The following is a 27,973-nucleotide window of genomic DNA, read 5'->3' on the forward strand; positions in this document are numbered from 1 at the left end:
GGGAACTACAATGAAATTTTCCTGCAGGGGAACTACACGTACGGATTTTTGAAGCGAAAATGAGCCGGAATGGATCGAGAGCGTTCCGCGGGGCTGACTGGAGGTGAGCTTGCCAGCGAGTCCTGCGTCGTAAGTTGCTGTAGTGGGAGAATGGTACCAAGACAAATGTCGTATTTGACAAATTTGTTCACTTCTCTTAAACTCTCTCAGGATCATTATAACAGCCGCATGTGGTATAATGAAAGGATAAATACACGATTTGAATTTGTTCCATCACAAATTGGATGGAGGAATATAGAGTTTTTTCCTTCAGTTTAACAAAATTCGGAGCAGCTGATTTTACAGGACTCATTTGACGGTTAAGGGTATAGGAAACGGAGAAGAAAATCTGACAGATTTTTCAAAAAGAAAGAGAAACAGGACCAAAAACAAAAACAAAACCAGGACAATTTCATCGTCCTTTATCTGCAAAATACCTGAATTATGGTTTGATCTTTACTCAAAACGTTAAACAGCCTTTTCTATTTTCCAAGAACAGAACAAGCACACACATCCAACCGATATCACATAATCATACGCGATTTTCTTACCGCGAGAATTACTGGTTCGTCGGAAGCCTCCATTGTAGACTTTCTTCTCCAGAGCTTGCACAACTGCATGAGAGAACAGACAGCACGATTATTTTGAGAGAGTTTGGCAGAATTCACTAATTTTTGTTGTTAACCATCACATATCTTCATACGGACTGACTAGTCTGACATTATTGTCCTGTTAAAGGTAACATCCATCATTATCATTAAAGACTTCTCCCCCTGATAGAAAGGCTCTTACAAATAAAACAGCAAGAGCAATATTGAGGAAGAGAAGGAGGAGGAGGAGGAGTAAGAGGAGGAAGTAGAAGAAGAAGAAGAAAAGAAAGAGAAAATATAGAATTGATGTACATGTAGTCAAGCGCACCGGAACACTTCTGGTTTGTTTGTTTGTTTGTTTTTTTGGTTGTTTTTTTGTTTTGTTTTGTTTTTTGTTTTTTGTTTTTTTTTTTTTTTTGAGGGGGGGGGGGGCAAAATCTCAACGGGGGCACATTGTGACGATGTGAGATCATCGGCGCGTGAGGGGGGGGGGGGGTGGAAAGGGGGATTACCCCCCCCCCTCCCCCCACTGTAGGAAGCTTTTGTAAAACAGGGTACAAAAGTCGCGTTTATAGACCAAATTTCTAAGGAATTAAACATAGTGAAAATAATCAGTGCGAAGGACTGTGATTATTACATACGGGAGTACATAATAATGTGATGGTGTGAGATCCTCGGCGAGGGAGCGAAGCGACCGAGCGGGGGGAGGGTGTGGGAGGGGGGATACCCCCTCCCACGTTGGGGACTTTTTGTAAAAACAGAGTATAAAAGTCGCGTTTATAGAGAATTTAAAGCAAATTTCTATGGAATTAACATATTGAAAAAATCAGTTGGAAGGACTATGTTCATAACATACGGGAGTACATTAATAATGTGATGGTGCGAGATCCTCGGCGAGGGAGCGAAGCGACTGAGCGGGGGGAGGGTGTGGGAGGGGGTAGGGACTTTTTGTAAAAACAGAGTATAAAAGTCGCCTTTATAGAACATTTAAAAGCAAATTTCTAGGGAATTAACATATTGAAAAAAAATCAGTTGGAAGGACCATGATCTTAACATACGGGGGTATATTATGTGATGGTGTGAGATCCTCGTCGAGGGAGAGTGTGGGAGGGGGATACCCCCTCCCACGGTAGGGACTTTTTTGTAAAAACAGAGTATAAAAGTCGCTTTTATAGAGCGAGCCACTTTCACTTTGTAATTTATCTGAAATGTACTCATTAAAAGCTTAAATGTGATCGCATCGTTTGAACAATAAAAAATATTCTTATACTACTAGAAAGCAAAGAAGAAAATGAAAAATGTAAGGTTTACTAAAGGTATGTTTCAGCGGGCACACTCGAAGACACGAGGCTACCATCTATACAGTAAATTTACTCATAAGTTACTATTAGTGTATAGATACAATAATGTATGTTGTTAGTGTAATAAATTTTTGCATTTTCAGTTATGAAATTACAACATTTAGACAAGAAATATGCCTTTATTGTTCATTTTGGTCTTTAAATCAGTGATTAATTGGGGGGGGGGGGGGGGGGCAAAAACTCGTTTTGGTTGGGGGGGGGGGCAAGTGCCACCCCTGCCCCGGCCCCCCCCCCCCCCTCCCCCCCCCCCCCCCTGCTTCCGGCGCCCTTGCATGTAGTAGCATCAGTAATGGAAGCATGAAAAATACCATGCAGGACCACAACTTCCATGACCACAACATAACAATGCACTCACGAATACAACGAACAAAAACACGGTAACGGAGCAGAGTGCGACCAGCCCTCCGATGATGCCGCCCGTTGCCAGGACCCGTGGGCTTGACGAAACCGGCAGTCTTTCGTCATCGTTGTCGAAGTCGATTTCTACAGCCTCGAACGACGAGGGGACTGCGAGATAATTGTTGCCCCCGAAATGGATCGAGAACTCGCCGTTGTTCATCTGTGACATAACGATGAATACATGGTCATTGTAGGATTCTCGACAGAATAAGTAATTTGCAGAAATACTTAAGAACAATATTGCCAAGCATCTGTCTTCATTTACACGTGATAAAGGGAAGTGAAACAAACTTTCATAATATCTTTATCACGCTTGCAGGAATATATATATATATAGATATATATATATATATATATATATATATATATAGATAGATAGATAGATATATATATGTATGTGTGTGTGTGTGTGTGTGTGTGTGTGTATAGATCCGTATTATGAAACATGGATTCTCATGTCTGATTTCTCATTGATGAAATAATAAACTGGAAGTGTTTTATCAGTCCACTGATATTTTGCCATTTTGGGTCGCTGGCATTAAACTTGTGTTCAATATTATGTGTTTTCTTTTCTTTTTTCTAGACGGGGGCTTGTAGGAGTTAATGTGCTGATCATAAGCAATAATCATGTAGAGGATATAGGTTTGTACCCTGTATCCAAGTGATGTTTGGTCTGCAAGAATAATTACCTTGCTCTCGATATCGTTCCTTACCGCCACGGGGCTGATATCTTGAGAAGAGTTTTTGACTATACTGAACTGGAAAGGCATAAAATCAATGTCTCCTCCCGAGGAGAGCTGTAAAGACAACATAGAGAAAATTTAGCGTAAAGATGTTATTCTATTCAGATATTACACCGTTAAGAAGATACTACTTCATCAACAGCCCACATATGCTTGAATTTCCGACCAGTTTCCAATATTCTCTACCAGCGTTGACTAGTACGTTCGTATATTTGCATAATTGTAACATCGATATCCGCCAGTTTCGATAATAATGAATAGGAGTACACTTAGAAAATATGGTTTCCAGTTGGTGTTGAGTTACGGTCTTTGAGTTCCTTCAGTTATAAAACACATCAAAACCTACTGTGAGCTCCAAGAAATAGCTAGCAGGGCATGTCATAGACGGTTTACGCATTCTTCTGTTTGGCTTCAAAATCAGTTAAAATATCTCACTCCATTTAACGTTCACACACTTTTAAACACACACACATACTTTTCTGTTGTGGTACCTTTATATCTCTAAGCTGCTCTGCGCCGAGAAAGTACCTTCGGTTGACCTCTGTCTTGAAGTAGCTGTAACACGAAATTATATAAGACGCGATCAGAAGACATCATTTACGCAGATGAAGAGATCATGAAAGTGGGATAATGAACTGAAGATGAATGTTGCAATCTAGACGGTGCTTGACAACACCATGTCGATCCTACATTTGCTTTTCCGCCCTTGAAATAAAAGACAGGAACGAACGACTAGATGCTCAAATGATGCAAGCCATTGGAATGACACGTGGTGTCGTAATGAGGAAAGGATAATCGGAAGAAAGCACGAAAAATAAAGATATACTGTACTATTTTATATGCTATCATCATGATCGAAACTATCTTGACGAAATATTGTCTTTCATCAAAAGTGGTGAAATTTGAGTTAAAGGCAGCCGGTCGTCGCAGGCGATTCGCAGCTCAGTAGAAAAGCACGGCAAGCTGCTCCTCCCGTTATTGTACCCCCGTACGTACCGAATGCCGAACACGACGCTACGCAGCGCACCAGCGAAAACCTGATGGGGCACGAGCGCCGTGCGAGCTGTCCACTGTAATTTCAACATGGACGCCCGAATACCTACCGAATGGGGCCGAATGGGTGCATGCACAAAACCGCACAACAGCCATGCGCATGAAAATCTCTCCCGGTCCGCGACACAACAAGTAGTGAGAGCTGTCGGGTGTACGTACGTACGTATCTGGCTCCAGTCTCTGTTTATATGCGCTATGGTGCCAATTTCAGCAATCTAGGCAATAATATTTAAAAATGTCTGAAAATATTACATAACAATATCATAAATTGTTCATATATTACGTTGTTTAATATTTGGTATTTATAAATATGCTTTGATGAAGAAATGTTAAAACTCTAAGCTTCATGTATAGCAAGTTGCAATGCATATGGCCATATGGCAGGTTGCTATGATCTCATCGTGCAATGTTGTCTGCTGCGTCAGCTGCATGTGTTATACGTACAGCTTACAGTACGTTGGGCCGGATCGTAACATAACAAAGTTGATAGAAGTCGTCGGTACCGGTATGTCAGTATCAATATTGTGTGTGGTATGCGAGTACTGTTTGCAATAAAAAGTGCTGTACTGTTTCGGCTTAGCCTTGGCTTTGGTTTAGTAATGAAACCTCACAATGGAGATCAAACAGCCGTCCAACTCGAGGCAACGTATCTACTTGTTTGACGCTATCGACGAGTGGAGAATGCAGAGAGACGTGTTCTTAGCTGGAGGACAAGTAAGAGACCAGAGGGGGAGGCTTCAGCGTCAGCGTGCCGATGAAAATTTTGCTTTCCACTTGCTGGAGTTGCATGAACAGTTTTGCAGGAATTTTTATTTAGAATGTGCAAATTCGTGTTACGACATGCACGGTGGAATTGTGTTGCCACGGCTTACGCCAATCAAGCAACCCCAGCTGGCCACGTCACAACTTCAAGGAATCCAGATCCAGATGATGTGTAAGTAGAAGTCTACACATGAATCAGTGATTGAAGTGGAATGACTTTTTCTAATCTAGTATCAGTAACTTTAGGGCATTTGCGTTTGATCGACAAGTAGGCCTATTTTTCTATGTATAATTCCGCGTTCTCATTTATGTCAAATTATGATAATGCCGTAATTGAAATGGCATTTGCTGGGTCAGTTTAATGTCATTAGTCCCATTAAATGAGAAGTTTTTCATATCAATCATGTTATGCAAATTCCCCAAGAATATGATTTAGGATTTGCAAATAAATTTTAAAAAAATGAATAGATCTATCGCAAGCTCCATCATACATGTAGTCTAACCCAATAGATCTGGTAGAACTCTAACGTTTAAACAGGGGAACTAAAGGTTCAAAGATGATAGATCTAACAATAGTAGATTCTAGTTTAGGCCCTACTTCGACTTGAAGGTATGTCGGTTGGTGCACGGCCCCCTTCTATCACGGCCACAGTTACACTGTGCAGTGCAACTGTGGCCGTTGGCCCTGCACGGGCACAGTCGCTTCCCCGTCCTGAATTTACACACGCCAGGGCAAGTATGGTTGGACCTACTACTAATCGACCGCCTAATGTTTATCTACTTGATAAGAATATTTAACACTGAAATTCACGTAAAAAAACTTGACCTACCACACGTGATTGAGAAAATCCAGCTCTATCAAATGCCGTTGTTCCGTTTTCGATTAGAAGTTTCAGTGCAAAAATATCGCCGACGAACTTGCGTGGCCTCGTTTCAGCTCCCCGCGGTAAATCGCGTTAATAGAATCGACCGCTGTTTTTGCATTGACAATGCACGCAAACCGAGTTGTATTGAACACCTTGTTGTACGAAGCTTTTTAGAAGCCTTTTAGAAACTTCCATAGACATTACATTGTGCTGTCATTACGATTCGGTGAAAATATTCATTCGAAATTTTGTCCTTGATTAAAACCATTAATGAACAATGAATTATCGCGTTTTCCCACACCATCCTCATCTACATTCAAAGCCAATCTATTTTTATGTGCTTTGCGCGCAGAGAAGTGCGTACTAAGTGTTCAGTGCGCGAATTATACGCGGTCGGTTTCAATAAGGGTGGTCGATACTGTACGAGCTGAAATTTTCGCGGTGGTTTTATTTTCGCGAATTTCGCGAATCGCCTTTGAACCGCGAAAATAACAACTCGTGAAAATAACAACGCGCTAATAGCTAAGTTCAGTTAGACACTCGCAACCGCGAAATTAACAACACGCGAAAATGTCCTCCAAGTAGCAATTCGCGAAAATATCTGTACGCGAAAATTTCAGCTCGTACAGTATGTAGTACTAGTAGGGCTACACAAGACACAGGGTCTCCGACCCAATCGTCCGCGTTCAGAATGGACAACTCAGCGGTAATATCCGCTACCCATGACGATGTGTCATCGTCGCGTCCATGATGGCCACCCTACCTATATATAATCTGATCTGACGATTACAGTGTAGTTAACGACTGACGACGATCGACGGTGCGATGAAGAGAAGGCGTACACTGTAGTCGTACAAGTATAGGCAGCTAGCTACTATAGCTCATGCGAACATTGCATCACACAGTACATACAGTATACATACAGTATACCATACATTCAATTCACATTACACAAAACGTACTCCCCGCGCTCAGATCAATCAAGCGAGCAAACGAGATACTATAGCGCGATACATTGCTTTAGGGATGTCTTGCGCACACACACATTTCGCTTCGTAGCAACTTCGGAAGCGAGTTTACGTGCTGCCGCCCGCGGCTGAAATATGTCCATGTATCCTCGCGACTGGGTGTCTTTAAAGATCATGACTGATGTCAAATGCTATCAAATTCTTGTTTATGTTCATCAGAAAATAAAGCTCTTGATACAATATTATTACAGAATCATGTAATGATATTCATACCTCACAAAGGATATCTCGTTTCCAGTCAAAGCAGACACATTACCGCTGAGGTTCATAAAAATCTGAACGCCCCTAGGGCTGACGCCAAAAGGAAATGATGAAAGAAAAGGTGTTAGTCAACTGCTTGCAGAATGTCATGGTAAGTATATACATGTATTCTACACTTTTCGTACTTTGGCATTAAGTATATATTCTACACAAGTGTCTTTATGTACTTTGGCATTAAGTATATATTCTGCACTTGACGTACTTTGGCATTAAGTATAATATTCTACACTTCACGTACTTTGGCATTAAGTATAATATTCTACACTTATTGTATTACACTTATTACACTTATTATATTACACTTATTATGTTACACTTATCATATTCTGCACTTTCCGTACTTTGACCTCAGTAATGAATGTGACAGCAAGTGATCAAGCCGTTTGCCCATTACCTATATATATGTACATGATTTGCAGTGGGCTAATCACTAATGGTGTCGTGGCTGTATTTGGTGCATTTCTTGGTACATACGTAATTCAATATTATTAATAGAGAGGGAGAGAGGGAGGGTGAAAGCGCAATACAAGCACACGTGAATTCCACAAACTCAGAAAAGAAAGATCGACATTTCCTCTAATGATAGATAGACCAGCTCAAACATTTAAACGGTGTTTCTGTCCAAAATCTGTCACTACAAATTGATCTAACTACAAAAAAGAATCACGTCTCACAGCTACCAACAGTGATACGTTTGAAAAATATAAGAGTTTAAGCATACTTACTAGTCATCTGGTGAGAGTTTCAGTGGAAAGAAGTTTGAATGAAAAGAATTAATACGACATGTATCACAATCACAACAGGGAATTCTATATATTTCAAAAAGGCGTAGGCCTCCATACATCCTCACAGAACTCGATATCCCCTAGCGACACACACACAAAAAGAAAGAATACCTAAATTAATTTAGTAAGATTGCCCCGAAGTAAAGTCAAATGGTACATGTTTAATGCACTTTAAATACGTATGCTTTTTTTTTCTCTCCCGTATAGCACGATACGATTGATATCATATACGCTTCCGATGCACTTCTTATATCTCAGATGACGCGTTGTTTATTATTAGATGCTGTCGAAAATAACCACCTATCGAGCATGTAAGAGTTCATTTTAAGACTGAGAGTGAGAATTGGTCTGCCTTCCAGAGGAAGCGTCACTGTGGTTCAAACAGGCCTACTATTTTATCGTTTTTCGTCAGCTATCTTTTTAACATTTCACTTCATTTACCGCACTAAAATACACTGTACAACTTACCACAACTGCTTGTCGTACAGGACCATGTACTCCGCTCACACGTACTATAAATAGAGGAATTTCAAGCAAACATGCATGTCACATAAGTATGAACGCACGGTATAGAGCGTGGTTAATAATGAGCTGAAATAGAAATTGATGTAGAAAAGATGGCCATAAACAGGCAAGATGTTCCTATTCAATCATGAGTTTCAAGGACTATACCACGTAGCTAGTTACACCATAAAGTTTACGTACTTGATTACTGTTTCGATTGATGGAATTCAACTATGCCATTTATGATTTATTTTCGTTCGATCACCGCCAACCAATATGTAAGAAAAAATTCGCATTTTTAATCTTATTTTTTATTTTATTTTTATACTTTATCTTCTTGTAGATTGTCAATGTGATTGGCAATTCAAATTTTAGACAAACTTATATGTAAACGGGTGGAAGTAGTTTGGCTATGTAGTACGCTTCTCAACGGTATAGCTTGACTTAACATGCCTATAGATTTGGATTTGAAGGCAAAATGGCTTTTGAACTTTTACGTCTCGGACGTTTCTAACCAATCAGTTGTTACAGAAACATTAGTGACCTGGTAGAATTAAATCTGGAAAGCACCAGAATATATACAAAACTCATCGTGTAGTCACAACTTGATTGTCAAGGTCTTGGAAATGGCTAGTGAAATCATTACTCTGTGCAATATAATGGCTTAACTCCAGTGTACCTACCAGAGATTACAGTGCTGTGGTCGTATACTGTACTCATCAAATGCTGTACTACCGTACATACAAGAGTTGTCAACTGAAATAGAGGACAAATATCGTTATGTCATTCCAATGATGCGTAGTCACTGAATTCTACTACAAAATATCATAATTTGATTGGGGTATGATACACTGAACTGTTGTTCAAGTATTTATTAAATGTAGTTCTGCGATTCTTGATTACCGAGCAGCATTATAATAGTTAGTTGTATAGCACCACGACTTCCACATACCGCTCTGAACCCGCGGTTGCTTTAAAAGATGCAATCAAGCATAAGTCAGTAAATCAAACGTAAGTCAGTAAATCAAACGTAAGTCAGATATTAGCCAATCGGGCTTTAGTATTCAGAGACTTATGTTTGATAGTCATAGAATTATGTTCGATCTCAGCTTTTAACTTAAGCAACAGGATCCAGCTGTTCTAATAAACATTTGCTGTTTGCGCGCGCTCGATTATGCGTGTGTTTGAATATGTTTATGTGTGTGGGTGTGCGTGTGAAGGGAAAACACATATGTTCGATTGCTTGGCAGACACTTTGAAGGAATAGAACTCAAAAAAGTCATATAAAACTGTTGTCTCGGAAGAATTCTCTTCTAGACATATTCATACAAAAGAACATAAACATAATTTCATTAATTTCGGTCTTACCACAATTTTCAATGTCTGCGCAGTACCATCGACCGAACTGGCAAAGACTGAAAGGAAAATAAAGAGTACATGGTGAATAAATACCGGCAAACAGCGTTAAGTGTATTAGGTAAGTAGACAGTGACATCAAAGAAAACGACAACAATGACACATTTAAGATATTCAGGACCTCTTGCGGCCTGAGCTACGGGGAATTCAACACCTTGGGCTGCGTTATAAAATGATACGGTTCAAAATCTTTTCGCCAACTTTGCGAATGCTGTTTCAATAGATTTTAGTGTAATATTGTTGAAGCTCTTGCGGTTAGACTTCAAAGGTATAAGTCATAGAAATGAAACATTAAATGAAACAGGGATGGATTCCGTACCAGTACTAAATCACTAACAAGTGGGTTGCTTTGGGAGTGTTGGGTTATTGTTTAAAGAAAATCTGTGAATACAAATCGGATGAAAGAAGGAAAGAAGTGAAACATCATGTGGAGTGAAATCTTTCCCAGTTACGTACAGCTATAGTAGTTAACTGTTTTCTGGACCATACCATGTGGAACAATGATTGTCCCGCTGCTCTCCGATGTTATAGAACCTTCCTTCGAAGAGGCAGACGGTACCTACAAGAAATGAAACAAGAAATTAAGAGCATAAAACCTTCTAAGGCTCCTAATAAATGAAATAACAACAGCTGTCATATTCTGTTTTCATCTTATTTTTTTCTCTTGCCTTGGAAGTTTTGGGATTACAAAGTCGATGAAATCATTCTCAAGAATATTACAGTAGTAACACCATTGGTCATAATTAAAAGAAGATTCAGCAAGATTCATGTTTAAGCCATGGTGTATTCTTATAGTGGTTGCATAAGAAGTGATGAAATAGCAAAACTGACAAATCTCTGCCAGGGAGATTTCCATGATTGCGAAACACTGACCTCGCTTACATTGTCGTATGGAACTGCTATGATGAACAGTAAACCGTGTGGACTGTACTGGTATACTATTCCACTGTATTTTTCAGAAAAATACTTCATGCATCAGGGGCGGATCCAGGGAGGACAGCAACCGGCGCACGCCCCCCCCCCCTTTATTTTTTGTTGAAACAAAAGAAATAAAAAGAAAAAAAAATGGGGGGAGGGGTGCGTGCGCCCCCTTTATTTTTGTAAACACGCCCCCTCTTTACGGAATTCCTGGATCCGCCCCTGTGCATAGCTTAAAGTTTTGAAATGATATCATTACAATTTATTCACCAGCTATTACTAAAGTAAACACAAAGAAATAAAACACAAAGAATATGCATATGTTATGTATCACACATTACTTTCGCTAAAACTTAGAGAAGAAAAGTTGAATTTAATACTCACTGCAATCGATATTCGTACATACAATCGCTCCATTTTGGCAGAAACTGAGAAGGAAAAACAAAACAGAAACTGAGAAGGAAAAACAAGACAGAGCAAAGAAAAAATGCTTACACACGACCCGCAACAGTAAAGGCTAGGCTGGGTTATGATGTTTTGTAAATGAGTCAATGTGGGTCTTGATATATCATAATTATGTACACACGGCACACTTTGCTTTTAGATCATTTACAATCAATAGTTATAAATCGCTAAATCATAGTAACAAAGTTTCAGCTATGACTAGCACCCAGAGAGTGCTGGTATGATTTTTACTTTTAATAACATCAAAAACAAGGCGAAGTATCTTGGTAAACGGACCAATAGAGGTATGCCAGTAGTATACGAACTTCATAATTTTGCTCTCTACTGATTAAAGAAAAAAAAACCAGCAACAACAACAAACCAGAGAAGGAGAATTGATACGCAGTGCTTACAAGCTAACAGAAAACACTTAAACAGTTTCTGTTGGAACATGTACTTGTGGTATAGAAACAGCAAACATCCTTATTGAATCACTCCTTGGCACAAAATCAGGAAAGTTATTCCTTATCAACTTACGCAATCCTTCAATTGAAACATTAAGGAAACTGAGCATGATCGGAGACATTTCTTACCAAGTATTGCAGTCATTCGTCCATGTCTCGTTGTTCATGTAAATATGTCCAGCAACAGGACACTCTGGAAGACAATGACATCAATCGTATCAGAAAAAAAGAAATCAACAAAGACGATGATTCATTCTTCTTGATTTGTTGTCTGCTTTTTACGCGAAATAATACGTTGTACACGCTTTTTTCTGTCCAAAATTTAGACACACATTCTTCTACCTGTGGATCTAATTTCTCAAATATCCTCTCTGTTGTACTTCCTAAGGAGGACGAGTCAAGAAACACGAATCTGAAGCGAAACAACACCGGAGAAGCAAAAATTAAGAATAAAAATCTAAACAATAAATCTGAAAGCATCATCTACAGCATTGTCGGGCTCTATATACGTTCAGGATAAGAAGTGATATCGCCTGCTAAAATTATAGCTACAACATACGGATGTGAAATTTTGTTCTTACCACAATTACTGGATGTACATTCCCAATCTCCGTTCTGGCACACGCTGTATTAATCAATGTGACATGTAAAAAGGAAAGTATGAACATCCAGTTTTGTTAATAAATGTACATTGTGAATTTTTGACATATTACTCTCATGAAAGGAGGCTCAGTCAAAATTATATTAAAGGGATCGTACAGTTTTGGTTGAGACCTAATTTCAGGTTTCTAACATTTCTTTGGTGAGATAATGAGAAACCTCTTATGAAGTATGAAAGAGCACGTAATTCTATGAGGAATTCAATGTTTATTTGATGAATATTCATTTTGAAATGGCTGAGATATCCAAAAAAGAGCGATTTTAATAAAGTGTGGGACCCACACTGAATTACGATCGCTTTATTTTACAGTGTGTGTGTGTTGTTTTTTTTTTATGTTTCAGTCATTCCAAACATGATTTTCATCAAATAAACTTTGAATTCCTCTAAAAATGGTATGCTCTGTACTATATCATAAGTGATTTCTTGGTATCATGCAAAGAGTTAAAGCCCAATTCTCATCTCCACCAATACTGTACCATCTCTTTAACCGAACCTTTCCAAATGTCCGAATAAACATTGATTAGGATGTAGGTGCATTTTTGCCATCCTTAACAGATTATGTGCGTATTGTGATGATTATGTACTAATCATGGTTGATAATGGCAATTAAGATGAGCACATGTTTGTATACATTCTGATACGTCATATGCACAATCTCTTCAACAGTCCATGAGGGCAAAGAGACACAGGATAAAAATCATCAGGTATAAGAACGGAACAGGTGGATCTGGCCAATGTCACGACGACTCATGGACAATATAACGTATAGGCTATTAACAAAACTCTATTCAATTATTCATTGACTACACTTCCATAATTTGTAGTAATAAAATGGTCTGAAGCATCAATACAAGATTGAGACGAACGTAGATACCTGTTGTGACAATATTCTCAACTTACCAACTTCCACATCCATTATTTCTGGATTGTCCCTCTCTGAAAATATCACCGTTGTATGAGCAATCTGTGTAGGAAAATGGCAACATTGACTGCAGTACTGGGCAAACAGACTCACGTAGTCGTAAGTAAAGTCAACAAAACAAAACTGGCCAATATTAAAAGATAAATTTTGCCAGTTAGCTATCTATTGATAAATTTAGTTCTCCTTGCCAATTCGATATTCATCAGTATAATGTTTTGGTGTGTTTGTAGACAAAAAAAAAATGGTAAACGGATGATTGGACAGATAGAAGTAGTTAGAGCAAAAGATTATAAACGAGACAGGCACATAGATATAGCTAGCAGCTAGCTAGATTTTATTGCAAATAGATAGAAAGACAAATAGACATATAAATAGATAGATAGATAGATAGATAGATAGATAGATAGATAGATGGGTGGATGGATAGATAGATATATAGATAGATAGATGAGATATAAACTGTTCGATGGTAGGGAAACGGATCGAAATGGGTTGGTGGTTAGGTAGATATAAAGATAGATAGATAGATAGATAGATAGATAGATGAATGAGATATAAACTGTTCGATGGTAGGGAAACGAATTGAAAAGGGTAGGTTGTTAGGTAGATATAAAGATAGATAGATAGATAGGTAGATAGATACATAGATACATAGATAGATAGATATAGATAGAGAGATAGGTAGGTAGGTAGGTAGGTATAGATAATAGGTATCTCAGAGGTGATGTGATCATGATGTCAGAGGGTGAATTGGAATCTAAACCAAACTAACGAAATAATGCATATCGTTACGTTTGAACAAATGGCACATAACCGTCTATTCTAAAGACGGTTCATTGTATCTTACCAAAGTCGTTATCTATTGCATTCCTGACCTTTCCGTTGTATTTCTACCAGTTAGGTCATCCGAGAAGCAGGTTTCTCACCTCGGATGTCAGTTTGGCATTGTTCTCCGACATAGAAAGTTGGACACAGGCAGACAAAGAGTTCTGCACTGTCTGCACAGGTGCCTCCATTTAGACAAGGGTCGGAGGAACATGGGGCTTTGTCAGCAGGTTGTGTGTTAGAGACACGATGAGAGAAAGATGGCGCTTGGGTGGATTCTTGGCCTGCACGAAAGAAGTCAAAAAGATACATTGATCCGAAATAAAACGTGGTGTAAACAACAAGAATCACGTCCTCATTATACCTCGTCACTCCATCAGTAACAGATAGAATGTAGTGGCGTTTTCTTGAGTTTCCAGGTCATTACCATTGGCAAGGGGGATGAATAAATAATAATATTGTTAAAACCGACATGTACTATATAATTATGATATGCGTTCTTCGGTTCTGACGCAAAATAGTGTGGCTATTGAATATCAGAGGACGATGGCAAAAACATGTTTGCTAGATCAGATACATAAATGTACAAAGACAGAAAAGGGTATTCAGGATTGGGGAAACAGCAAAATTAGGGGAGATGCGATAAAGAAGAGCTCCGTGATCATTTATGACAACACAAAAACAGAACTAAAAGGATATCATCCTGCCGATGAACCGTAAATATAGATACAACACTATTACAATCGAACTTCAGATTTTTTTTTTCTAAATAAAACGTCAGTATCACAGTGAAGAGTATTCGCTCACCACGGAAACAGCACAATATCTTGCAAAGAATCTAACAATGCCTTAGCCTACGTAGACTAAAACGAGCATAATGCGAGGTCTGACATTTCATATCATCTTCAACTGAGGTGTTTTGTCTAATCGGGAAGCAGACAATAAAATAATATGAAATTTTATTACGTGGGAGTTCTACGGCGCACGTGACACCAGTGAAGCCGTCCGGACAGAGGCACATGGAAGTGTAGACTCCGTAGGGGTCAGGCCCGTCCAACACACAGGTGCTCCCTTCAGCACAAGGGTAGGACGAACATTGATCTACACAGGAAGAAGAACATTTATCTGTTACAGTGGCGTATCTAAGGGGGGGCAAGGGGGGCACGTGCCCCGGGCGCCACTCCTTGGGGGCGCAAAAAAAACGAAAAAAAAAACGAAGAAGAAGAAGAAAAAAAAAGGAAAAAAAAACGAAGAAGAAGAAGGGAAAAAAACGAAGAAGAAGAAGAAAAAAAAGAAAAGAAAAGAAAAGGAGAAGAAGAAGGAAAAAAAAAACTCGCTCGGAAGGGGGGAGGGAAAATGGTGGGGGGGGGGGGGGGGGCAGAAAACCAAATCAAACAAGATAAAAACAAAACATGATGATGACGCGGACAAAATGACAATGTTTATTGTGTTCACACAAAAATTCCATGTTCTGTGAGCTGAAATACAAAAATTTTCGGCTCGCTCGCTGCGCTCGCTCGCCAAAATTTATATAAAAAAGAAGGTAAGAACAAAACGTGATGATGACAAAATGACAGTGTCTATCGTGTTCACACATGTCATTTTATATTTAGCAGGCAAAATGTTTCACGGAGCAGCGGCTGCAATTTCGTTCTGAAGCGATCGCCAATTGGATCAAAAGAAGGCGCCAACGGTTTCGAACATACGGGGGGGCGCAAAAAAACCCCGAATCAAACAAGATAACAACAAAACGTAATGATGACGCGGAAATATACAAATTTCGGCTCACTCGCTCGCACTAATTTAGAGTATTTTTTCAAGTCCTCACTTTGTTGGTATAAATCGTTATCTATAAGGCCGTCGCTATATCTTGATTAGAATTGTAAGATTTAATAGCAAAAAATGACAAGAGTGTCATGATTTGTAAGCTGAAATACAAAAATTTTCGGCTCGCTTGCTGCGCTCGCTCGCCAAAATTTGTATAAAAAAAGAGAAGAAGATAAGAACAAAACGTGACGATGACGCGGACAAAATGATAATGTCTATTGTGTTCACTCATGTCATTTTATATTTAGCAGGAAAAATGTTACACGGAGCAGCGACTGCAATTTCATTCGTTCTGAAGCGATCGCCGGTTGGATCAAAAGAGGACGCCAACGGTTTCGAACATACGGGGGAAGGGGGCGCAAAAAAAAAAATAAAAAAAGATAAGAAAAAAAAAACGTAATGACGCAGAAATATACAAATTTCGGCTCACTCGCTCGTACTAATTTAGAGTATTTTTTCAAGTCCTCAGTTTGTTGGTATAAATCGTTATCTATAAGGTCGTCACTATAATTGTGAGATTTAATAAGCAAAAAATGACAAGAATTCCATGTTTTGTAAGCTGAAATACAACAATTTTCGGCTCGCTCGCTGCGCTCGCTCGCCAAAAATTTTAGATAAAAAAAGATGAGAACAATACGTGATGATGACGAGGACATAATGTATATACAAATTTCAGCTCACTCGCGCGCACTAATTTAGAGTTTTTTAAAGTCCTCAGTTTTTTGGTATATATCGTTATCTATAAGGTTGTCACTATAATTGTGAGATTTAATAAGCAAAAAATGACAAGAATTCCATGTTTTGTAAGCTGAAATACAACAATTTTCGGCTCGCTCGCTGCGCTCGCTCGCCAAAAATTTTAGATAAAAAAAGATAAGAACAATACGTGATGATGACGAGGACATAATGTATATACAAATTTCAGCTCACTCGCGCGCACTAATTTAGAGTTTTTTTAAAGTCCTCAGTTTTTTGGTATATATCGTTATCTATAAGGTCGTCACTATAATTGTGAGATTTAATAAGCAAAAAATGACAAGAATTCCATGTTTTGTAAGCTGAAATACAACAATTTTCGGCTCGCTCGCTGCGCTCGCTCGCCAAAATCTATCAAAATTCATTACATTTAAATCACCCTCAAAAGATCCCTTTTAAGTGCTTGAAAAAGCATCATGTGGACTTTGTTTAAAGTCCCTACCGGGATGGTGTTGGGGTTGAACACTTTTTCAGAAATTAGGGGCGCAATTTTCGTGCTTGCCCCGGGCGCCGTTTTCCCTAGATACGCCACTGATCTGTTACAACCATATCCAAGTTTATGCCACACTTAGTTGCGATGATCAGTTTCATGGAAATTTACAGCAATATATTAAGTCGCATGCAATGATAGAAATAAAATACTTCTAGAAAAGAGAGAACCATATCAAACCCAAATCTTACGTAAACTATCCTACAGACACTTATCAAATCTGTTTGATTGGGAGAGACAGATATACAAACAGGTTAACAAATGAATGATTTGAAAAACTCCAATCCAACACCCGTACACTTATTACTTTATGTTTTGATTTCCCAGTGTTTTGCCCGACATGACACAAACCTTCATGTGGCCTTGTCGCAGTGCTCGGTGTGGAGCTAGGTGACACGCCCACCTCAACCATCCGCTCTTCACAGTAATCGCCTTGGAAATCCGACGCACAAAGACAGACGTAAGCTGTCGTGTCCTCACTAAGATAACATGTGCCTCCATTTTGACAAGGGCTTGAGTAGCAGACACCTTGAACACACACATATGCACACAAATAAGTATTAGACGATTCTTAACCGATTCTGGCTAAGCGTTTAACTTTTTGTTTTCTGGTGTAAGGCATGCCATTTATAGAATTTAAATGAATATTGTTAGACAAATGATGAGACATCATTCTGATAACAAGGGGATTCTTAGATGATATGATAAACAGTTCCCGAAGTTATCATATCATTGGATTAGCACATCAAATCGAGACAGGATTTGCTTGCGATTTGATTTACTTTCTTTCAAAAGGCGTATTACAGTAACCGTATTTGAGAGAAATCGCTGGTGGTTGTGTTAATATTATGATTTTTCTCGTGAGAGAAATGCCTTGACCTCTCTATTTCGAGTCATACCGAAAAGTGAGTAAACAAACAGGATTGTTTCTTTCTTTCATAGGCTCAGTCTCTCATTTTTATTCTTCGAGCATAAATTGCCGAATTGTAATCAAGTCTCGGGGAAATGAAGCCATGGCAATATCATGACGTTCTTTATTTGATATCCCTACGATTTTCATTGTTTGGTCTGGTGTACGGAAACTTTAGCGTAAATGCAAATTTCAGAACTTATTTAATCCACGTGATCCATAAGGCGAATACTGACCGTATGTGACACGCAGCGTAACATTATAAATTTTCATGTGTATATGTGTATTCCTAAATATCTTATTTGACAACAATTACACGAATTAGGAAGGTTTTATCCTATCAAACGAGACTCCATAACGCTTTTATACTGACTTTGGATTTCGCAGTTTGTCCCCATCGTTCCTGAGGAGCAGGTGCAGCTGTAGTCACTACCCTGGTTGAGGCACAGCGCTCCATTCTGACATGGTTCAGATAGGCACGGCTCTGTATAGGGAAAACTTCTTATATTTAAATCAATAATGCCTCTAAGTTGAACAACTCATTTTACTTGTGTGATAAATTCTGTTGTAATTTTGGTTATTTAGGTGAATGATTCCTATTCACCACGGGGTGCTTCTGCTGAAAATGGAGAGGTTCATTTAAAAGCTAGGAAGAAAATGGCTTTACCCAAAAGATTAAGGCGAAGACATCTCTTGTTTCCAGACCACATGCTGAGAAAAGAACCATCTAAATCATTAAATTCTGACCAGAAACATTGAAGTTAATTGTAACAGAGGTAGACCACAAGAAACACTTCTAGTTCCGGGGAGTTTGTAGACAGCATTCCCAGGCAGCTATCACCTGGTGGATTCATCTAGAGAGAGAGTAAGTCCTCCAGAAGATGGCGACGGTTATTACATGCAGGGAGATGTCCTGAAACCTTCTATCGTTTGAAAATTGTGCTGCTTTTATGTTACTTTATCAGTTTATGTGCCCATCATGCTATGCCATGTCAACTAAGATGAAGGAAACCAACTGTTGAGTTTAGCATTAAAATGAAAATGGTACGTAGTAGACATCAGAGTTAATGACCTCTTCATACCTTACTTTGTACCATTTTCATGTGCCTGTTACCTAAAACATTGTATTTTTTGTAACTGCTTTAGCATAGGTCTGATAGAGGTTATGTATCGATCATCAGTCATCTGGCTCGTATAGTTATCATAATCATTCAAAAAACGTGAATGCATGGATTTTTATGTTTCCAAGAGAATCCCGCAAAGGGGCCCTGAAATCCAAATGCATGTTGATTAGTGTTGATTTATGATACCCTCAACATCACTTTTGCGGTAAAACAAATATCTAGAAACATTTCATATATTTTTAATGATTTTTTCTTCTATTTTTCTTCAGATTACTTGGGAACGCCCACAAAAAATCCTTCCAAACCAATCAATATTGAATATTCTTGAGATGACATCATCTGTCAATCATTGCGATGTTCAAATGTTCAAATGTGAATCCCCACCTCAACCAGCACTGTACAGTCCCTTTAATATTGATTGGTTTGAAAGGATTTTTTTTTGTGGGCGTTCCCGAGTAATCTGAAGAAGAATAGAAGAAAAATCGTTAAAAATATATGGAATGTTTCCAGATATTCGTTTCACCGCAAAAGTGATGTTGAGGGTATCATAAATCAACACAAATCAATGTGCATTTGGATTTCAGGGCCCCTTTAACTATCATAAATCACTGCAAAGAACTACGACTGATATCAAGATGTTCAACTGGTGCTTCATAATTCCTCTTTCTACCTCATTATTGTATCGCACCTGATTTGGACCATGGAAAATTTCTCCTTGCTCTTTTTATCACTTGAGAAAACGAGAGAGTCTGCAGCACGAATGCAGCTACAGAGTTAGTGTCCAACACGTACGGACTTACCATGATACCGACATTCATTTCCAGTGTATGTAGTGGGACAGTAACAGAAGTAAGAACTTCCCAACTCGCTGATGTAGCACTTGCCACCGTTCAAACAAGGATTGGAGAGACAGGGATCTGATCATTCAAAAAAGAGAAGTCAGTGTGATTTTAAGCCCTTAAACACCAGATATACAAATTACCGCAAAGTTAGTATCGTTTTTTTTTTTGTTTTTTTTACATCACTTGCCTAATACAATGTATTAGTGATGTTCATGTGTGCATGTTTGTCGTCATCTTTGACCTGAACTGTTGAACCAAGCGCAATCATTTTTTCGACGTGCAAATTCTTCCTGTGGGAATTAAAATCACCTATTGCTTATATGTGTGTGTGTGTGTGTATATATATATATATATATATATATATATATATATATATATGCATAAATACATGGATACATACAGTGTACATACCATACACAAGATATATTTACCAACTGAGTGCGAGATGGAGAGGCACAAACAAACTCACCAAGATATTGACAAGTCGTTCCGGAATAACCGCTCGGGCAGTCACAAGCAAAGCCAGCAGAGCTAGGTCTGCACGAACCACCGTTCTGACACGGATCAGAGGAGCAGGTGTCGGCAACAGGAACTGACCGTAAAAAGATAAAATTCAGATGATAATTAGTTGTGTGTATTTTTTTTTTTCTCTCTCAACCAATACCATCGTTCAGATACACGTTCATTGATTCCTCTTTTTCATTCTTATCTGTTTAAATCAACGGTAATCGTGAAGTTCAAACGACAGATCTAGCTGATTAATAGAACACAGAAAGAGACAAACAATTTACGCTCATCCCCACCTTGTACTTCGCAGTGTTGCCCCATCCATCCGTCTAGACAGTTACACGTGTAACTGACTAGCTCCTCCTCGAACACTGGGTCGTCCACACCCCGCACGTCGATACATTCGGCATCGTTCAGACAGGGGTTCGATGAACATGGCGCTTGTAGTGACAACATAAACAGAAGGCCACGGTAAGAAAGAAGCAACCCATTAGATTTAGAATATAAATACAAAGAATATTATCAGAATTTAGACGATGAAAATGACTTTTCATCTGGTTACAATCATGTGCCTGCATCATGAAATGTTGGTATTATTATAATGTAATCATCCTTCGTTATTTATGTAATTACAGCTCATTTTGTATGCCGTTATGTATCTTAAAATGATCATTATTATCATTAACCTATATTATCATTGCTAGTGTGATATTTGACATAGTTAACTGATGAGTAGATTATGATCTGAATAATTTTTTGCTTTTAGATATCATGAGAATTTTGTCGCATATTCGCACTGTCGTCTCAAATTGAAAAATCAAGCAATGCATGTAAAATAGGGCTTAGAAAAAGAATGATAAACCAAAAGAAATGAGCATTTGCAATCATAATGACCATTGATGAATTATAGTTTACCCGGGACCGAACATGTTCTGCCGACGAAGTCTGGTGTGCACTGGCACCAAAAGCCAATCACCAAATCCGCATTGCCGCCGACGAGGGCGTTTCGACACTCCGCGTCATTTTCACAGGGATCAGAATAGCACGGATCTGTGTCATAGAGATTAGTTTGATGATAGATGGTCAGTAATGATACATGATACGATAGAGAGTTAGTTCTGTCATATACTATCACACATTTTCAGGTACTATTAACTCTAAGACCCCACGACCATGGCATGCTCACAAAGTTTTGGACTCGATATGCAGCACATTGAGTAATTCTATAAAAGTCGACTACAGTTTCGCTATACAAACCCATTTCTAACTGTAAGATCTTGTCACCGATGTGAAGAGTTTTTTGAATGCTTCAAAACAGTCAAGGATGATACAAATGCACGCGTTCATCCTTCTCCAAATCACTTTTACTATTTGCCACATCATTTCGTCTTTTTTTTCACACGTGAGTTATACCAAGCAAAAATGTGGATTTCCGTTCTTACGTTGTGCACCGTTTAGGAAATAATGAGAAATAACAGTGTTCTGTTTGTAGGTGTGACGTTTCACGATATATCCAACTGAGTGGTGACCGTGACTCCATCTTTTGATAAAAAAATATCTTGGATTATAACTCAATGCGATAAAACATTTTGTGAGAACGGGAAATATTCACAGAAAAGTCGGGGTAAGTGCGATGGGTGAGGTAGGGGCCACTACGTATACCTTCGTGTTGACATGTGGTTCCAGTGAAGCCGGGCTGACACTGACAGAAAAATAGCCTCGAAGTGGTCATGGCGGCTGCCTGCTCAAGCCGGAAGCACAGTCCATTTATGCAAGGGTTCGGCGAGCACGGGTCTGTACGATTTCACGGAAACCAATGACATGGTATTGTAAATAGAAGTTCACAAGAAATGACAAACAAAAATAACACATAGTAGGGCCTAATGAGAAATTAAATGATAATAGTAACATTCGTTACCACTGTAGGTAATCGTCCATTAAAGATGTCTGATGTAAGATCAACACTATTTTGCGAAAAGTTGATTGGGAAAAAGGTTTAATACTAAACAGTCAACATTGTTCCGTGTTGAATTCTTGATTCGAGTCCTGCGATAAAAGTTGATAGTCTGACGTCTATTCATCCATGTCTACTTACTTTCTTGAACTTCTTCTGTACAGTTGTCTCCATAAAAAGAGGCAGAACAAACACATTGGTAACCAGGAGCAACGAGCGTTTCTTCAAAACAGGTGCCTCCATTTTGACACGGATCTCCAACACAAGGCCCTGTGATATTGAAAAAAAGAAGAAGTTAATGTTAATGATTGATGCGTGATAAAGCATTGGCTTCAGTACCTTGAACTGCATGATCACACAACTGTTGATGCACAATATGTATGAATGCATATAAATGTGAAAATAATATATTCAAGGACATGTAATGCGATCACAAGAAATCTGACCTGTGACCTCACAATGACGCCCGCTGTAGCCCGACAGACAATCACAGTAGTAGTCTTCTGTCTCGTATTGGTTGATGCACCTTCCCTCATTCTGGCACGGCGAGCTTGCGCAACCATCGTAGCCTAAAAAACAAACGTGTTGGATACATTATTGATTTAAGTCTACTCAATCTGTTAGTATAGGTTTACCTATAAGTATTTGAACAAACACATGCACAACCAATATTTACTGCAATTATAGGCCTACCACAAAATGTTTGTGCTTCAGTGTACGTGTGAGTGGGTGTCTATGACTATAAAATACCAATATCGAAAGCGCAGACATTATCATCAAGCATTAGATACACAGGTGCCCATTCCGACATGAGCAGAGTAGCTACAAGTAACAGCAATTCGACAGACTCACCACTAACAGACACTGAATTTTGGCAGCGATCGCCGAAAAACCCGTGCTGACAGTCACACGTGAAGCCGCTGATAGCGAATGGAGTAGGGTCACACAGCCCGTCATTTAGGCACGGGTTGGGTTCGCAGTCCCCCGTCCCTGTTAACAATAATCATGATTGAATTCTAAGTCATAGTAACAACAATCGCAATAAATGTCTGTTGAAATTTAAAAAAAAAAAATAAAAAACCTTAATAATTAATGATGGTTACGATGATATCGATGATGATGATGATGATGATGATGACAATAAATGATAAACATGTATTGCGCATCAACCAATCTCCGTGAGCTTTTTGAAAAATAGAAATAAGCAGAAAATAATAATTATATAAAAAGAGTATGTTCAAAGTACAGTTAACGTACACAAACATTAACTGATTTTGCAGTAAGAGTTGAAAACAACTTTTGTTACGTTGCCGGGATGTAACGATAGTACGTATTATAGTCAATGATTAGTAGTACATTTGTCCATACTGAACATTCCACAACACAGTTATTCTTTAACGTATGGTTCAGTATCTGCGGTACATTTCTGTGGGAGAGTCTATGGTAATAGCAGGTTATGAATCGCTCGGATACTATACCTGTGTCCTCTCTGTCGCAGAAATATCCCACGAATCCTGGAGCGCACAGACACAGGAACGTCGCCCTATCTGGCTCGGTGGAATCGACGCAAGTGGCGCCATTTCTGCATGGCTCACTGGTGCACAATTCTGCTGTGGCTCGTGGAGCAGCAGTAGCTGAAAATGAATTAAAGCGAGACAAAGTAAAACATCATGCCGTAGGATATGATAAGATAATGTACACACATATACAGACATCTCGATTATTACGCTCTGTTCTTTTCACTTCATTGCATTTGTTTGCTGCAATACATTCACGTATCTAACTAAGTTACATAGGCTTGGGCGTCCTTGTTTCTTCGGCCAAGTGTGTTGTGTCCATTGAAGGTGCTTTGTCAGTAGGTGACATGACATTTGCTCCTACGACAATTGCTCCGGTCTTATTTTCTCCGAGGCTTATGGTTAGCGTTAGGACTGTGATAGGGTTTTAGCTTTAGCTTGATACGAATATTATGATTAGGATGAGGGTTACGTTTGTGTGTAGAATTTATGTTTGGCTTAGCGTGCAGATATTTCATGGGAGCAATTGTCGCAGAAGCAAATGTCATGATACCCTGTCAGCAACGGTTACCCATTTTGTCAGTTATCCACAATCACCGACAGACTCCATCTGATGAATGGTGTGGAATTATCGAAGGCATAGATGTCAAATCATAGCTCCGTCTATTGCCATAAGTGGTTACCAGTGACAAGTAAATGAATCCGTTATATCTTGTTTTCGATTGCGTCCAAAATATCTATCGGTGGATTAGAGTCCGAGTTATCTTGATGTAATGTTGAGATCCTGAGCCTAAAAGTCCAGGGCCCTGTTTCATAAAGCTGTTCGTAAAGTTACGAACAACTTACGAGCGACTGGAGATCAGTTCTGATGTGCTATACTTATTAGAATATCCATAATTCAGCACAAGAACTGATCACCAGTCGCTCGTAAGTTGTTCGTAACTTTACGAACAGCTTTATGAAACACCTCCTGGTATGTTGTTTTCCTCTAGATTTGTTCGCAGAAAGAATGAGCCTACCTTTTCTTTTAGGTATTCCACCTAGACTGTCATGTGAACATCATAATCATTACACGTGAAATAAAGATTTGCCCTGAATGTGTCAAAACATAATTATACGTGACGTTGTGATACCAATTTTACACCCCTGACCAATTGCTGACAGATAACAGTGCTTCAATGGAGATGTTATCCGGATCTGTCTCTGCGCCCTCCACTTTATATAATATTATTTTTCATTTCTTGATATCTTTCCCTTCTTTTATCTTTTCCTTTATGATTTTCGTTCATTCAACTCACCGGTAATTTATTTCCATCAACAAAAAAGTTATACATAATACAAAACATGCATTTGTCAATCCATGTTATAGATCTAGAGCAATTTGAGAAAAAAAATACAAGTCATTTAATATAATGCAAAATGTATATGCGGATGAATATATATCGGGAAAACAATGTACACTTTCATGACTTTGCAATGAGAACGTGACTCAATGGTATTTACTCGAAGATGGCTGCTGGATGACTGTCTCGCAGTACGTTCCTCCGTAAGGCGGCTGGCACAGGCATACAAACGGAACGGTTGTCGAAGGGTCGTCCGCGCTGAAGCAGATTCCTCCGTTTTGGCAGACGATGTCTGCGCATGAAACTAGAAGAGAGCGCGGGATGACGAAATATATGATAACAATTATGATGATGATAGTTTAAGACGATATTTGAGTGGCTTATTAGTGTGCGTCCTTATCTTTGTGCCGCAAAAAAAAAGGTGTATCTAATTTGTTTAATGAGAAACAAATTAGACACATCCGTAAAGTTTGACAATTTCACAATCCACGCAAAAGTTGTGAGTTTCTAAAGTTTTGGTTAAACCCGTGCGCCGTCATTGCTGGATGAAAAGACTAACGACTCGCGATGTCATACTATTGGAACGAAAATATAAAGAGCAGTGCACATGATTTCATTTCTATAGAAAGTTTACATTTCCTGAACTTGTTACTAACGTGTAACAATAATAGGAGAAATATTTTCTTTACATTTGATTTTCAGATATTTCGAACGAATCGTGCAATTTTCATCCAACTTCACTTATATCTTTTTCCTCAAACCTCATTGATGCGTGCTCATCTTCTTAATTATTTCTGCACTTTACACTGAATCCACGTATCCTTTGGGTAAATTGCTAAATTCCCCTTTTAAGCATCCTGCAACCAATCTGGGTGATTCAACTCGAGAAATTGCCAATTGTCGGAAATAGAATTCTGTCTTTATTGCATTAATCGATAAATATTACTGTTCAATACTTCAGAAAATTAAATCTTACTTTTTCTCAATGGAATGATTATTCGCGCTAAAATCAAATCATATTGGATGTGGCATTTAATTTCCAACATCGTGAAGATGCTTGCGGTTTGTCTGTCGCGCATCAAGAGGCGACACAATCTGCGTATATACATGTAATAAACATGACGTTCCAACAATATAAAACACGCCAAGATACGCCGGGCAACGTTACAAGTGCTCTGGGCTGTCAAGTGAAAACTGAGCTGGTGACATGACGTTTGCTCCAGCGGCAATTGCTCCGGTCTTATTTTATCCAAGGACTTCGGGTTAGAGATAGGGTTGTGATAGGTTTTGAGGTTCAGTTTGATCTGAGGATTAGGGTTATGTTTACGGGTAAAGGTATTTTTGGCTTAGCGTGCAGATATTTAATGGAAGCAATTGTGGCAGGAGCAAAATGTCGTGGAACCAACTGAGCTTGTATAGCGTGTATCCAAGACACCGACCTGTACTCGGGGTTTCGTCCTCTACGGCCGTCTCGCAAAACGTCCCCCGGTACGACGGCTGACACTGGCAGAAGAACGGTACGGAAGAGGACGGGTCGGCGGCACTGAAGCAGGTCCCGCCATTTTGACAGTTCACGTTGGCACACGTACCTGTGGAAGCAGGAGCATATTTGGCAGCAGCATGATATCATGTCATCTTTTTAAACATTTTGAACAGATTCCAGCTTCAGTCATTTTTCCTAATGACCATGCACTGATACGAGTGTGTCATTTTAATTCATAAGAATGATGTAACAATCATACAACTACAATTTCAAACTTTCGACTACAAGTAGGTCTACATTTTTTTTTTCTTTTTACTGATATCATGATAGTCAAAGCCAATTACAGGTTCAGATATGTTAGAGAGTATTAGACTTTCCTGAAATGAATTTGTCACCAGTTTTGTTTTTTTTTTTGTTGTTTTTTTTTAATGGGTACTAATGAATTAAGAGCAAAGAGGGTAAGACACAGAAAAAAAAAAAAGAATGGTAATGACACATTGACTACTCATAATCAAAATACAGAATTTCGTTGTATAAACACACGAAAAAGCCACGGATTGCTATTTTTTCTGCTGGTATAAAAGCCAGGTCATTTGGATTGCGTAAAATTATGTTAAATTCATATCATTGTCACGGGCGGTTTGGCTCAGTCGGTAGCGCGTCTGCCTCACGATCACGCGGCCCGGGTTCGAACCCGAGTCTGGACTGAGCAATGTTGTGTGTAAACATACCGTCCCCTCTGGCAAGAGGCAAAACACTCTGTCCCTCGGATAGGACACAAAATGGAGGTCCCGCGTATGAGAGAGTCACAGCTCATGCACGTAAAAGATCCCGCTTCATTCATTCATCGCAAAGAGCAGGGTGTCTAACCCGGTGAAGTGGTCCCACCCCACATCCAACTGGACCCCATGGAAGACCAGCTTAGTGTAGCTGAATATGGGCTATTCAGCCATCTTCACAGATGGAAAATGAATAACAACAACCACCGTCACTATAAGATAACAAAATCTCTCTTAAAAACAAAAACAGCAATAACGTTGTAGTCTCTTTGCAGTAGTTGGTTAGAAAACTAAAAATGGAGCCATCGAGCGATACAATGGGTCATGGACACTTACTTTGTGCTGACGCCAGTCCAGTGGAGACCGCATAGAATACCAAGAGTGTCCCCACCAGGTCCAT

General features: G+C 39.0%; 1 protein-coding gene across 1 annotated transcript; it reads right to left on the minus strand.

Annotated features, from left to right (window-relative positions):
* Nucleotides 1-32: 32 nt before the first annotated feature.
* On the minus strand, nt 33-27,973 carry LOC140236891 (uncharacterized). Its single transcript, XM_072316829.1, has 26 exons — nt 27,910-27,973; nt 26,751-26,900; nt 25,472-25,615; nt 23,930-24,085; nt 23,307-23,441; nt 22,898-23,020; nt 22,593-22,721; nt 22,160-22,291; nt 21,413-21,547; nt 20,801-20,937; nt 20,460-20,582; nt 18,398-18,482; nt 17,466-17,642; nt 15,008-15,142; nt 14,143-14,325; nt 13,199-13,258; nt 11,763-11,826; nt 11,110-11,153; nt 10,297-10,366; nt 9,760-9,806; nt 9,075-9,147; nt 8,356-8,399; nt 7,828-7,834; nt 3,624-3,687; nt 3,079-3,186; nt 33-137 (listed from the first exon to the last, which is right to left on the minus strand). The coding sequence occupies exons 1-26, from the start codon at nt 27,971-27,973 to the stop codon at nt 33-35; spliced, it is 2,694 nt and encodes an 897-aa protein (XP_072172930.1).

This window comes from Diadema setosum, chromosome 1 (genome assembly GCF_964275005.1).
Source record: "Diadema setosum chromosome 1, eeDiaSeto1, whole genome shotgun sequence".
In the NCBI taxonomy this organism is placed as follows: domain Eukaryota; kingdom Metazoa; phylum Echinodermata; class Echinoidea; order Diadematoida; family Diadematidae; genus Diadema; species Diadema setosum.